The following is a 15,119-nucleotide window of genomic DNA, read 5'->3' on the forward strand; positions in this document are numbered from 1 at the left end:
ACACCGACAAACTGTGCACTGCTGCATGCTTTTAGACAGCGTTACAAAGTAGGAGTAAGCGATGCAACAAAAATGTGTCAGTCCGACGTTTTCATAATCAAAAGTGCATCATTATTCCACTTAGCTAAACACATGAGCCAGAGTATGCCTACACACCACACACTCACCTCGGGTATCCACAATGCACACACGACGTGTGCCCAGCGAGCATCATCAGTCTGCTTGAAGGCTCCACCCTTGTTAGGGCATAGAGCACAGTCGACGGCACGTGAGGGTGACTGCAGGCAGCGACGGCAAAGCCACTGGCCCTCTGGGATGTAAGGCACGCCGTAGCACTCCTGGTGCACGGCCAGGTTACACATGTCGCAGAACAGGATAACGTTGCTGTTCTGGCATTCGCCGTCATTGCAAATGCAGCACACAGCGTCCTCGTCAATCAGTGCATTCGGCTCGCCCTGATCCGGTGATAGGAGAGAGCAGAGAGAGACAGAGACAGAGAGAGAGAGAGAGAGCGAGAGAGCGAGAGAGAGAGAGAGAGAGAGAGAGAGAGAGAGAGAGAGCGAGAGAGAGAGAGAGAGAGAGAGACAGAGAGAGAGGGACTGAAAGGTTAAGAAATTGTACTTACACTATGATTATTTTCCAATAACAGCACATTGTTATTCCACTTATACCACATCAATTTGCCAACAGTAACAAATTTCCATTTATTAAAGAATGATTAGTCAATTATAGTGGATTTACATGGTTTCGTGGAATGTTGCGAACTGTTAATTCCAGTCATTGCCCTCGTTCTAGCATCTATAAACTGTCATTCCCTCAACAGGCTCTCAAAGTTAATAAGACAAATAAAAGGCACCTTCAGTCCTGTGTCCTGAAGACCGTCCTGTTTGGGTTAAACTTAAACAGTTACAGCTTTACCTCTGATTGTCACAAAGAGCTGACACTGGAGAATCTTTCCAAAAATGCTAAATAAATAAATAAATAGATAGATAGATAGATAGACAGACAGACTTCACACATAACATAACCATATAAATTACACACCATAAACAATTACGCAACTATATGTATACACAAAATCCTTTCATTTTGAGCATCTACCCAAGTCACCGTGTAAATCGAAATGACAAAGCGTTGGAATTAGAGATGCACCGATGTATTGGCCAATAACGTAAAAAACTGCCTTTATTGACCAATACATCAGTGCATCTCTAATTCCAATGCTTTGTCATTTCGATTTAAAAAATTTAAAAACATCCCATGATCAGGGCTGATTATATCCTGCCAATCAAATGAGGGCGGGAAAACACATCGATTTTGTGCTGTGTGTAAAGAAGGTGTCTCTTGTCTGGAATGACGACAAAACTGCAGTTTGTAATCTCTGTAAGCTCTGCACCGCCAAAATTTTACACCGGACGCTGCAGCAGTGAAGCAGGAGTTTCAGCGTCGAGTCTAATTTTGATTTTTTTACCGCGCTACTCGCGCCGAATTAAAGCGCCAGTACACCAGTGAAAAATTTAAATGAAAATGAGTGGACAAAAAAGTATATTTTGCACAGAAAAACATATTTGTACAGTAGTATATTTCATATCAAGTTAATATTAATGAGTTAATATATTTAAAAAGTTGATATTATATATTACCAGATTGAAGTTCAGTGATGAAGTAGAAATGCTTTTGTTTGTGGTGAGTGAATGTGAGTCTAACAGGAGGTTTTTTAGAATTTAGTCAATTAATTTTGTTAATATGAATTAATAACATTCAATAAGTTAAGAAATCTTACTTTAATCTTCAGAATTGAGTTCATGTGTTAATGTTAATTTGAGTAATGTGTTTTCTGTTTATGAGACCAGTTACTGTGAAACAACTTGTTGAAATGGAGAGAATAAAGTTTTCATTAGCATTTTTTTCAGAATTGTGGAATTAATTATGATTAATTTAAAAGAAGGCATAAAAGGCAGAACTAAAACGAAACCTAAATGAAAGCAAATAACACTTAATATTTGGTTGCATATCCCTTGTGCAATAACTGCATCAAGTTGGTGAACCACTGACATTACCAAACGGTTGCAATCTTCTTTTGTGTTCCTTTTCCAGACTTATACCATAGCTTCTTTCAGTTGTTATTTGTTTTGGGGTGTTTTCCCCATCAGTCTTCAGGGGGTGAAATGCATGCTCTATTGAGTTAAGGTCTGGTGATTGACTTGGCCAGTCTAAAACCTTCCACTTTTCCCCCTGATAAAGACCTTTGTTGAGTTGGCAGAGTGTTTTGGGTCACTGCCTTGCTGTATGAAGTTCCTCCCAATTAGCTTGGATGCGCATCTCTGTAAATTGGCAGACAGAAGGTTCCTGTAAACTTCTGAATTAATTCTGCTGCTACCTTCACGAGTTACATCATCAATAAAGATTAGTGAACCTGTTCCAGAAGCAGCCATGCAAGCCCAAGCCATGACACTACCTCCACCATGTTTCACAGATGAGCTCATATGTTTTGGATCATGAACGGATCCTCTTTGTTCTCTATACTTTGGCAGAGGTTAAACTTCATTCCAGAACTTTTGTGCCTCATCTCTGTATTTCTTTCCGATTCATACAGATGAGTGGTTTGCGTGTTGTGGTATGGTCTCTATGTATCTGCTCTTGAAATTTTCTTGAACAGTGGATTGTGATACCATCACCCCTGCCCTGTGAGGTTGTTGGTGATTGTTTTGGAGGTTGGTTTGGGGCTTTTCTTCTTAACTCTCACAATGTTTGTGCAATGGCTCTGATTGATTTTCCCTTTTTCTCCCATAGATAGCTCTCTGATCTTCATCTTGGTTTATCTTTTTGAACAAAAAATGTAGTCTTTACAGGTGAAACCCAGGGCTCAGACCAAGAGCAGACAGTCAGAGCTATTAATTGTTAAAGCAATCAGGAAGAATTGGCTCTCGGAGTCAGTGCTACAAAATTAACCCTTATGTTCTGTTCAGGTCTAAATGTCCAATCAGACATTTTCAAAGTAGAAAATGTGTTTTCCAAAATGTAGGCCTAACTTAATTTCCTTGGCTCACATCAAATATATTGGTGGCTTCAGTTGCCATCACTTATCTTCCTGTGTGTACATATGGCAAAACAATCATACAATAAGGTTGTCAAACCTTGTTGTGGCTCTCAAAGTAGGACTCCTTTTCTAACCGATCCATCAGGTATTCAAACACCTCCTGAGGGATCGGCGTCACTCCATCACTACGCCGTTTGTCATTCATAATGTCCAACCAGATGTAGTCTTCCTCATCAATGTCATACTCCACCTCCTCGTCCAGCTCCTCCACAGATTTATCTATGTACCTGTGAGAGGGTGAAAAGCCACCACAACATGACTCGACCATTTACAACCTAATAAAAAAAGGAGGGTTTTAAAAATTTTAATACAATATCATATAATACAATCATTAATTAATATGATTGATCTATGGATGAAACAGTTGCTTTATCAGGAATTGTAACTAAATAAATAGCTGCTGTAGTGTTAATAACAACTAAATTTCCTGGCAGCCAAAACACATTTAGGACAATTATATTATTGCCCCAAAAAATACTGTTTCTGGCTGGCTGGCAGGTGTGCATTATATCAGGATATATAATTAGAAGTACATACAGTGCTATAAAAAAGTATTTGCCCCATCTTGATTTCTTCTGTTTTTGTGTATATCTCATACTAAATAGTTTTAGAGCTTCAAACAAAACACAACATAAAACAAAGGCAAACACACAATACGGTTTTGCTTTAGTTATCCAACACCCATGGGAAAAACTAATTGCTCCCTCAAACTTAAAATCTGGTTATGCCAACTTTAGAAGCAATAACTGTAACCAAACACTTCTGAGAGACTGGAGATCGTTCTCTCGCTTACTTCTAGGACTAGGATTTACTCCTATGCTTTGGATCATTGTGTTGCTGCATAATCCAGTTGGGCTTGCATTCAACTTATGGACTGAAGACTGGACATTCGCATTTAGGATTTTCTGCTGAAGAGCAGAATTTGTGTTTCCCTCAATGATTGCAAGTTGACCAGGCCCTGAAGCAGCAAAGCATCACACTGCCACCACCATGCTTCACCGTAGGTATGATGATCTTTTTGTGGAATTCTGTGTTTGGTTTACACCAGATGTAACGGGACCGCTGTCTTCCAAACAGTTCCATTTTTGACTCATCAGCCCACAGAACACTCTCCCAGAAGGTTTGCGGATCATCAAGGTGTGTTTGCCCAGTGTCTTTCTGATAGTGGAGTCATGAACAGTGACCTTTACTGATGCAAGAGAAGCCTGTGTGTCCTTTAAAGTTGTCTTTGGCTCTTTTGTGCCTTGCTGGATGAGTAGTTGCGGAGCTCTTGGAGGAATTGTGGAATGTCGGCCACTTCTGGGAAGGTTCACTACTTGCCAAATTTTTCTATTTGGAGATAATGGCTCTTGCTGTGATCCTTTGGAGTCCCAGAGCCTTTGAAATAGCTTGTAACTCTTCATAGTGTGTTACTGGGTAAGACCTTTTAACCAACTTCATTCTGTTGAAAAAGTCCTATTTAAGTGTTGATTTGATTGAACAGGGTTTGCAGTAATCAGGCCAGGTTGTGTCTAGTCCAGCTAAACCCCATTATTCATGCAGTTTCATAGATTTGGGGAATTATGGGGAACTACGGGGGCAAATACATTTTCACACAGGCCCGGTTGGTATTGGATAACATTTTTGTTTCAATAAATAAAATTATCATTTAAAAACTGTATTTTCTCAGACTGCCTTTGTTTGATCTTAGATTTTGTTTTAATTTCTGAAATTTTTTTTGCATGAGAAATACACAAAAACAGAAGAAATCAGGATGGAGGAAAATACTTTTTCACAGCATTGTATAAGAATATACAAGTGCTTATATCAGAACTTCTAAAGCAGCTTCTGGCAAAAACGTAATCAATAGAAATCAAAGTATAAACCAGTGCTCCTTAACAGTTTAAGCTAGATTGCTTTTGCTCCCCGTGTGGAAAATAAGACAAAAGATTGACAAGGATTTTAACATCACTGTTAATCGTTAGATTACCAAATGTGTGAGCGATGGGAAGCAGCAGGAATCCAGTCATCCACACCACATCAGACCTGATCTGCAATGACACTCCTTTCTCTGTCCTGATGCTGACATCGCCGACTTGCTTGCCAACATAAAAACATGCCTTGTCTATTTCACTATCAAATTTCAACCTCAGTGGAAATGCTGAATGCAGATATCATTCATTCATCGCAGTGGATCCGGAGCCTATCCCAGGAACATTGTGCGCTAGGCAGGAGCCATGAATGGGATGACACTGCACAAGGCCCCATGCACACAGACAGTGACACACTTTTTCACATGTAAGGGCAAATTTAATGTTGCCAATTCACCTACCTGCATTTTGGGAGGTGGCAGGAACCTGGAGCAAAATAACATTGACAAAGGGAGAACATGCAAAATTCTACACAGGTAGTAACCTGAGACGGCAACCCTGGAGCTGTGAGGCACTATGTGCTATACCACCAAGCTGCTCAATGTTTTGCTGAAAGAATGACTTTTAGGTTGAAAGGGCATGAAAGTAACTTTATAGTCTTCCCTCTCACAACATAGCGTAATTAGTATAATTTCTGTTAAGATGAAGCAATGAGTTCACCGTTTCTTTATGTGCATTTCCCCCCAACTTTCTCCCCAATTTTGTCAATTTGACAATTCCCACCCACCAGCCAGCTCTTCCTGATCATAAAACATGTACAAAATGTTGAGGCTGAGGGCTAGCACTGATATCAGCCAACTTTGTGTGTCAAGCACAGTTACATGGCCATGATATAGGCCAGAAGACTTTGAATTCAGAAGTCTACAGAAACACAGGCCTACTGCTTTGTGTCATGATTTTCATTAACTCTGCTTCATCCATTGTTTTCTTATATCTGGGCAATTTGATACATTTAGCTCTTGAATCAATACAAGCACATGTACTGATGTTAACATATTAAAGATGTTAACTGGCTCTCTGAAACAGCATCATCTTTGTGACAGTGGAAACAAGATTGCACAAGTTTACCTGTAATAAGATGTCGGTCTTGGTGGTGCATCAGGCCTATCTTGATCCAGCTCTCGAAACACAGCCTCAGGCAACTTGACAGCTGGCCCTGGTGGATTTCCATGATGATGCATGCCATCCTTCTTCTTTTCTTTACTCTTGTGCTTACCCGCTTTGGGTGTTGCCCCCGCTCCTTTACCCCCATTGGCTGCAGCAGGGGTGTCGGGTCTGTCCTTTCCATTGGTCCCACCTTCACTGACACCATTCTCACCATTGCATGTTGTGGACCCGCCTACTCCATCATCAGCCTCACTGTCCTCCTCAGACACCACATCGAGGTCCTCAAAGATGCTGAGTCGGTGCACTTTGCCGTGGATCTCCAGCTCCACCATGCGCTGAGCCTGAGCGTAGGTCATCGTATCTCTCCCAGGGGAATGTGAGTGGTCAGAGTTATCTGCTGGGCTACCTGGCATTCCACCATGCCCAGGCATAGTGTGGGCGTTACCAAGTTCAGAGCCATCTCCAGAGGTGGGCAGCGAGGAACGAGCTGGGCGACCTTTGCGCTTCTTCTGTGGCGTTCCTTGAGCAGAAGGTGGGTTGTCGTGGTCATAGTGGTACAGGTGGTACTCGATACCACTGTAGCTCTTATAGACCTTACGGCAGGTCTCAACCGGGCATTCGTACGGTGGCTTGGTGGCACGCAAGTTGTGGCAGAATGTTTTCACATCAAAGTCCAGCCCCATGCTGTTGGCGCACGTTATTTCAGCTTACATCTAAAAGATGAATAAAAGGAAGAATGTTTTGTTCCAGGCTGATTCTCATTAAAATGAAACCATCATCGATAGCTAAAAACTGACCGCTACATAACAGTCCTGTTTACAGATGAAAGAAGAGAAAGACAAAAGGTGGGAGACAATACTAATCTCGTTCCGGTCTTCTTCTCATTAAATAAAAAATAATAATTTATATCAATAACTAACCATTATAAGTAGGGATGCATCAATGCCATTTTTTTTTTGCAGACCATGTACATGTTTGTGGTACTCGTCAATACTGATATCAAAATGAGTAACTGACTTAATCAATAAGTACTAAGTACTACAATAAGGAGGTGTCATGAAAGTTTAGCTATGCTTACTTTCTTTGCTGCCATGTACTGCTAGCAATGAACTCCACATGTTGAGTTTTACGTTTAAGATGTTATGTCATTTAAACTCTACGTTTAATAGAGAGAACAAGGGTGGCAAAATTGACCGAACAGAGCAGTATCACAGCGAAGGTAGATCATTAAAAATGTGTGCAAGGCACCTTGACATGCAAGCGATGTATGTGTCTCAGTGCTTGCAACATTGAAGTGCTCTTACACAAAACACTTTGGCACGTATGCTCACTTCACTGCTCCATGCTTCAGAAATATCTTTCCCTCACTGATACTGCTTTGTGTGCTCAGATGTGCACCTTCATGCTCCATATTAAAGATACTGCTTGAATGGCATAAGATATTTTATCAGGTTATATGCATTACAGCAAGATGCTGTAGACGTGCTGTGATATTTTCACAAAGCACAATTTGCAGTCTGCTTTGCTTTTATTGCCATCATTAATTGTGAAATACATCCAGATGTGTCATTTTGTGTCGTCTGTTCATTAGCATGACAACATACTCTAGGCTTACTCCACACACACTATAGGGCCAAAAGTATGTACAGTACTGTGCAAAAGTTTTAGGCAAACTATTTTTTTTTTTTAGTGCAAAGTTTGTTATAGAATTCTTTTATTTTATGACTTCTACATTATCATCAAGTCAGTACAAAAAACATTATAGATTCCCAAACATTACTTTTCTAGCACAAAATTAAATGTTACAGAAAAATGTTTGTATGCCAGTAAAGAAAGAGCATATTACATAAGAGACCACTTTTCAGATAAAAAAAAAACACAACGAAGATGCTCAATGATGCTCGATGCTGCAAGATGCGCAATAAAACTTACCAGCTAATTTCCGCATAAAACTGCACAAATTGTACCGGAGACTACTATTTTTATATCACACCAAATACTGACTTTGTTTCATTTACTACTGTTTACTGCTCTTAACTGTATTTTGTTAAAAAGTAGAAACATTCAATTTCATTATTTTGAAGGCATCTTTGCTCTACAGCATTTCTTTGCATGTGCCTAAAACTTTTGCACAGTATTGGATATGTGTGGGCCATATATAATATGTGGGCCTTCCCTAAACTTTTGCCACAAAGTTGGAGGCACATGACTGTCAAGAATGCCTTCGTATGCTGTAGCATTATAATTTCCTTTCACTGGAACTAAGGGGCCCAAACCTGTTCCAGCATGACTATGCCCTTGTGTACAAAGCAAGGACCATAAAGATGCTGGGTTGGAAGCACTGAAGTGGCCTGCACAGAACCCCGACCTTGAACACTGAACACCTTTTGGGATAAAGTAGGACACCGTATGTACCCGGTCTCCTCCCCGGACATCAGTGCCTGACCTCGTTAATGCTCTAGTGACTGAATGAGCAGAAATCCCACTGCCACATTAAAAAATCTAGTGTAAAGCCTTCCCAGAGAAGTGGATGCATATTAATGCCATGCCTTTGGAATAGAATGCTTAACAAGCACATCTGGATATCATGTAGTGTGACCATACATCCCGCTTTTTGTTGTAATTCACAGAATTTTAGTCCATTGTCCCGCACCTTGAGATGATGTTTTGATTGGAAATAAAGAGTTAACTCAAATTCAAACAGACTAACTGTGGAAGCGTGGGCGTGCTCGAGCACCGGTTTGTGAATGGAGGGCAGAGCCGGAGAAGGAGAGTGGTAAGGACTGAACAAAGGCGAGGAATTATACTAATTAATATTCTGTGTTGCAGTGAGCCAAGGTGAGAATTAAACTGCTGAAAAGTGAAAGATAAACAATATAGCTCCTTTTGAGTTGTTCCAAGCTTCCTCATTCCCTACCCGAATCTGGGAAAGTGTTACACTAAGGTTTTAGTCATTCTTTTCTCATGTTTCTATAATAATATTTCAGTAAGTTATAAACTGAAATAGATGGAAACGTCTGGGTTACGCATGTAACCCTGTTCCCTGAGAGCTTCACGCTGTGGGAAGCGCCCTCTCGCACGACCGGTATCTGAAGTCTGTGTAAAATCAGGCCTATTTATAGACCTGCCGTGGTCAGGTGATGTGGCATTTCGGGTGTTGCGTGACTATAAAACACCACCTGTAAACCACGTCATCAACTTCTTTTTGTCTGAAGAGCAGATGCAATTTACAGGCATACCCCAATATGACAAAGCTACCCAATGTCTCGTTCCCTTTCTCAATTATCAGGGTTACATGCCTTCATAGGGAACTCAGCGTTACGTTGGGAATGAGTATACCCACTCCGTCATGCTGAGGGTATGGCCTGCCACAGAGGCTCCATCAATAGGGGCGTGGCTGGCCAAAATGGAGGCAACCTTGCTGAGAAACGTTCCTGTAAGAACTCCAGGACTGTAGCCATTGCGCAGTTTAGCGTCTATCAACCTCGGTTGAGAGACCGAAATCTATGAGCTGGTGCCCCTCAGGGGCCAGACTCACAATTTCCATAGTTCCGGCCGAGGGTAATAATTTAAACCCTCTGGCTTGAGACAATAGATCCCTGCGAACAGGAATCCCCCAGGGAGTGCCGTCCATTAGAGATGATATCTCCGAGAACCAAATTCAAGCTGGCCAATCCAGTGTTACTAGCAGCAGATGTAGCATGATCTTGGTGAATTCTCACTACAGCCTGTGGGAGCAGAGTAATCAGGAGAAAGGTGTACAGACATGGCCTCGGCCACGTATGTACCATGGCAACCAGCCCTGGCCTTTTTTTTCTTTGGTGCGGGAGGAGTGAGGGCGAACCACAGCAGGCAGCGTCTTTTCTCCTCGGAGGCGAACACGTCCACTTCTGCTTGGCCGAACCTCTGCCATATGGACTCACCCACTTGTGGATGGAGCCTCCAATCCCCAAGCCTCAGCCCCTGCCTCAACAGGATGTCTTCCCCCACATTCCCGTTATTCCAGAATGTACATTGCACTCACTAAAAAAACTTCCCCTGTGTCAGAGGAGAAGTACTTGAGCCTGCCTGAACAAGGGGTGCAAACGTAATCCTCCCTGGTGGTTGATATATGAGACCACCACTGTATTTTCTAACATAACTAACACATGGTGAGCTCTCAGCTGAGGAAAAGAATTTCATTGCAAGGAGTATGACCCTCATTTCTAGGTGATTTATATACCACACTAGATGAGGGCTAGAAACCAGGGACACCTCCAAGTTCTCAGAGCATGTAGGCATCACCGCATGACACTGATTACTCTCAGTGGTTTTGTCTGAGGACAAAACCCCCGACTTTCAGACACCACTGAACAGTCTCATGTGCAATGATCTCAATGGTATGACGTTGGCTGCTGCTGCCATAAGCTCCAACAATCTCTGTAGAGACTGGAGGAGATGCCCAGACCTAAGTTTATCTTGCTCAATGCTGATAGGATTGCCCTAGGCCTGTTAGGAATAGACACGCCCTCATCGTATTTGAATCCAATACAACCCCTAGATAACAACCTGAGCCCCAAGTTCCTCACGTGGGTCGAGAACAACATCTTGATGTTGAACTGCCAAGTTCCTGGACCGTGCTAGAATTAACCAGTCGTCCAGGCAGTTTAGCACACGGATGCTCTGGAGTCGCAAACGAGTCAGTGCAGCACCCATGCAATTCATGAAGTTGCAAGGGGATACAGCTAGCGAAAGGAATAACCGATATTGATACGCGATGCGTCCAAACCTGAACCTCAGGAACTTCCTGTGACTGGACAATGGAATATGCGGCTTCTTTTAGGTCTATCGTCAGAAACCAATCCTCAAACTGAGTATGTGGAATGATAAGTTTGAGCGTCAACATCTTGAACCTGTATGTCCTGTGAAGGAAATTACTAATTTTTACTTTGTAATAATTTTGTTCTTGCTCTGTTCATGTTCATCTGAGGATAACGCCTAAGAAGGCCATGTCATTTCACTGAGATCAGTACAGAATGTTTATCTGCTTACAGAGACACAAACATGTTCTTCTGTTCAAGGTTCGTCTGCACATCTTCTAAGACCCTAAAACAAAGCCTGTCTGAACTGCCTTAAACTGCTTCTTATCGGTACACAGAAGTGTGTCATGCTCTGCGTTTCATATATATAGTAGTGGTTCAGCACAAGCACTTTAGAGCGCTCTCATTATTCTATCCTGCTTTATTCTATTCTGTATTAACCATCTTTCTGTAATAAACCTTTTTTTTTTTTTTACCTTCAGAGGACGAGTCTGCAAGTGTTGTCTAATTTCCACGACAGTCCGAAGAGTAAGGACAACATACTCAGATGACACAGATCTAAAATTGGCCGCATACCCAGTCTTTTCTGTGAACCAGGAAATAACGGCTGCAAAACCTCTCGCCTTCAGAGAAACGGTACATGTTCTATATCCCCTTTGTCAAAGAGACATCATTGACATTCATGCAATGGCTGTGAAGAAAGTATTGCAGCCTGTCATCAGCTTTCACTCAAACTGGGCACATGTGACATCAAGCCATAGAAATCCTTTTTTTTGCCCCTCTTCACTTTATTTTTTTATGGAGTAATGTTTCTCTTTGTTGCATTGTTTGATACAAAAGATAAAAATATAAATGGGCTGAGTGTACATGTTTCTTATTCATTTAGATAAATATCAAAATGGTTGGCCTTTGGGTGTCAGAAATATGTCCCGCATTGTCCCACAAAATCTTACTACTTGTCCCACATTTGGTCTGTTTGCACCCAAGTGTCATGGTCAGGTTTCCACATACTTTCAGCCATACAGTGTAGTAGGGCTGCAACTAAAGTTTATTTTCATAATCGATTAGTTGGCCGATTATTATTTCGATTAATCGGATGGGCCGGGGCAAACGTTCAGTACCTTTTTTTTGTTTATTTAAAATAAAATCCACAAACTGAGTGTTACAAATATAAACTTCAGACTAAAACTTAACACAACGGTTTGTCCAAAACAGAAAAGAACCCAATACACACACACACACACACACACAGGAATATATATTATTGATTTAAGACTGTAGTTTAATTCGGTGCTTTATGTGAATCCATAAAAAAAAGCATAAGTACGTATATATATATATATATATATATATATATATATATATATATATATATATATAATATAAACTAAATAAATAAGATTATATACACACATACATACATTATATATATATATATATATATATATATATATATATATATATATATATATATATATATATATATATACACACACACACACACACACACACACACATACATTTTATATATATATATATATATATATATAAAAAGTATTTATGCATTATTTTTATGGATGCACAAAAAGCACAGAATTAAACTACAGTCCTAAATTAATCATAAAAACTCACTTTCACTGCAACTTGTGGTTTCTGTTACTCGCTATCTTTAGGAATATTATTTTACTTGTGTTTACTGTTGATCATAATATTTTAATTAGACATTACAGATCTTACTCGCGCTACACTATCACCGCGGCCTCGTTACTAACACATCACTTCCATTATAATAAACGACAAGTTACACTGCAAGCGTGCAAATACAGCATATAATGACAATAAACTGAAATTAAACTAAACCTTTTAAGCAACTCGCAACCACATCACTGTCATGCTCGTGCTACACAAACACCGCTTTATAAAGTTTGATCTTCTCTGCGGTGTTTAATATAAAATGCTCCCCTGCCTTACAAGACTTAGAGGTCGCACACTTTCTTCCTCAGTCACGTGACGATTTCCCCTCCGTCTTTTGGAGACTGAGGTCATGTTGGGAATAAAATATCCACACACTAGACGGTACGCTGTGCATAGTGTAAGTGTACAGTACTTCATTTGAGACACAACTTTAGTATTTACTCTCCGAAGTGTGTTTTCGGAACCGAAGTAACGTAGCGAGTAAATCTCCCTGGTGCTGCACGCAGACCATCTAATCGATAAATAGATTCGTTGACAACGATTTTCATAATCGATTTTATCAATTAGTTGTTGCAGCTCTACAGTGCATCACGTGGTATTTGAGCTTCTTTTATTTATTTATTTTTACAAATATTAGCAAATAACCACTATATACGTCTGATACCAATATCAGGACTGACAAATCCCTATGTACAAGTGTGCTAGTGGAGTCAATTATTGTTTGTTGTCAATAATAAATAATTCATGGGACTGGATCCAGAGGGGTGAAAGTGACATTTTAAGGAAACAAAAAGGCATAAAAGGTTTTAATGAGATCCAGCAATATGCATTACCAAAACAAATATGAAATGATCAGTGAGTTTTAAATAAATGATCAAATCTTAAAACCAAAGTCTTCCTAACTAAGGAAAATTTCCTTTGTCCTCTCTGGTTCAACAACAAATACCGAAGTGTCTAGCAAGCTACTAGGGAAGTAATAAAACACGGATGAACAAATTAACTTGACTGAAATTATTTTCTAGAAATAATCCCTTATACATTTTTACCTCAGACTGAAGCAACCATGGGATACCATTCAGGGAAGAAAGCTAAACGTACTCGAATAACGTTACTCCAACAGACATTTCGAAACGTCAAAAACAATTCAGACATAAATACAAAAGATATCACGGGGGTGAAAGAGGCCTCTTATAGGGTTCAAATGTTCGGAAAGGATTTCCGAGGCGGTTTTAGTGGGACCCTAACCCTGACACTATTCCTTCAGTTGAATGAAGTTAAACAGGTGATCTGTCTGGCGTGCCACGAGCTCCATGTAAACAAACAGTAAGCCAAGTTTTGAAAATCACTCGGTTAATTTTTTCAGCTTGTGTACACTTCTAGCATAAAAATGAAAACAGTTCGCGCTTAAACAGAATGGTAACCATCAACATAGTAATTAATCTAACAGTATACTGTAACTACAAGTGACTACAAAGCAGCAGACCGACATCTCGTAATAATGTTGCCCCTCGGCTGCTGCTTGAATTAGCGCGCGCGTGCGTGAGTGAGTGAGTGAGTGAAATGCTTTAGTATCCTAACCTGGAATTTTCCCACAATATTGTCCTGGAAACAGACTGCAACTCCAAACATGCTTTTGCTGCATCAACCCGCATTACTATATAGAGTGGCTAACAGTCAGGCTAACTGCTTTCCTTCGCGGCAAAATCTACCATTTGCATTTGATGCCCGTGCGTCCCACATACACCGAGGTTAAACTGCGCATGCATAATGGTTACATTAAATATTTGCTCTTTAACCGAATAATTCTCCCAACAGATACAGGTATGAACGGAACAACACTCACTACTCCAGGCGCTTGTCACCGAGCGCAGCGCGAGCTCCAGTCGCCACTTCCGATCAAGGATAATCACAAAGAAATTTACATTCAGGTCGCTTCCGTGTATATCTATGAATCTGGTCAAGGGTGGCTGAAATAACTGTTATTTAAATTAAAAAAAGGATAAAGTAAAATAAAACAACGCGTTTGATTTAACTGTAAAGAAAATAATACAGGAACTGGCTATGACGAACAAAAGGGGGTATAGGAGCCATGAGCGCGTGTTGACACATTCGCCATTACAACACGATGGCCTCTGGCGAATTAGCGAGAAAACTCTCTCTAATGATATTCAATTCACTGTTTTTTTTTAGTATAGAAAGATAATATTTATAAAGGATGAAACGCTGTAACGTAAATTTGGGTGGATATCGGTTCATGTATTTCGCAATAAAATGGATATAGTTAAAATAAAACAATTTCGTCGTGCCTACCTAGTTCCTTTTATTTATGAACATGGCAAACGAATCTGCCAACGCGGATCAGTAGATTGTACAGATGCCTTGCGTTACATATTTAACACCAGGACATTTCGAGCCGGGCCGCAAGGGGGCGTGGTTTATATAATACAAGCCACCAAAATACAGTATAATATAATGCACAAAAGAATTAAGTCAAATTGATGTAGCTTT

General features: G+C 40.4%; 1 protein-coding gene across 2 annotated transcripts in view; it reads right to left on the bottom strand.

The window, feature by feature from the left end:
- Positions 1 to 14,727, bottom strand: part of brpf1 (bromodomain and PHD finger containing, 1) — a 32,796-nt gene extending 18,069 nt beyond the window's left edge. Inside the window, exons 1-4 of one of the 2 annotated variants that reach the window (XM_053624617.1) lie at positions 14,455 to 14,727; positions 6,079 to 6,830; positions 3,138 to 3,327; positions 168 to 455 (exon numbers count right to left, since the gene is read on the bottom strand). In XM_053624617.1, coding sequence (XP_053480592.1) covers positions 168 to 455; positions 3,138 to 3,327; positions 6,079 to 6,800 — 1,200 coding nt within the window. In that variant the 5' untranslated portion in view covers positions 6,801 to 6,830; positions 14,455 to 14,727. Of the gene's footprint in view, positions 1 to 167; positions 456 to 3,137; positions 3,328 to 6,078; positions 6,831 to 14,189 lie in introns of both variants that reach the window. The other variant, XM_053624618.1, reaches the window with a different exon arrangement.
- Between the last annotated feature and the right edge of the window lie 392 nt (positions 14,728 to 15,119).

Source organism: Ictalurus furcatus, chromosome 5 (assembly GCF_023375685.1).
Source record: "Ictalurus furcatus strain D&B chromosome 5, Billie_1.0, whole genome shotgun sequence".
NCBI lineage: Eukaryota > Metazoa > Chordata > Actinopteri > Siluriformes > Ictaluridae > Ictalurus > Ictalurus furcatus.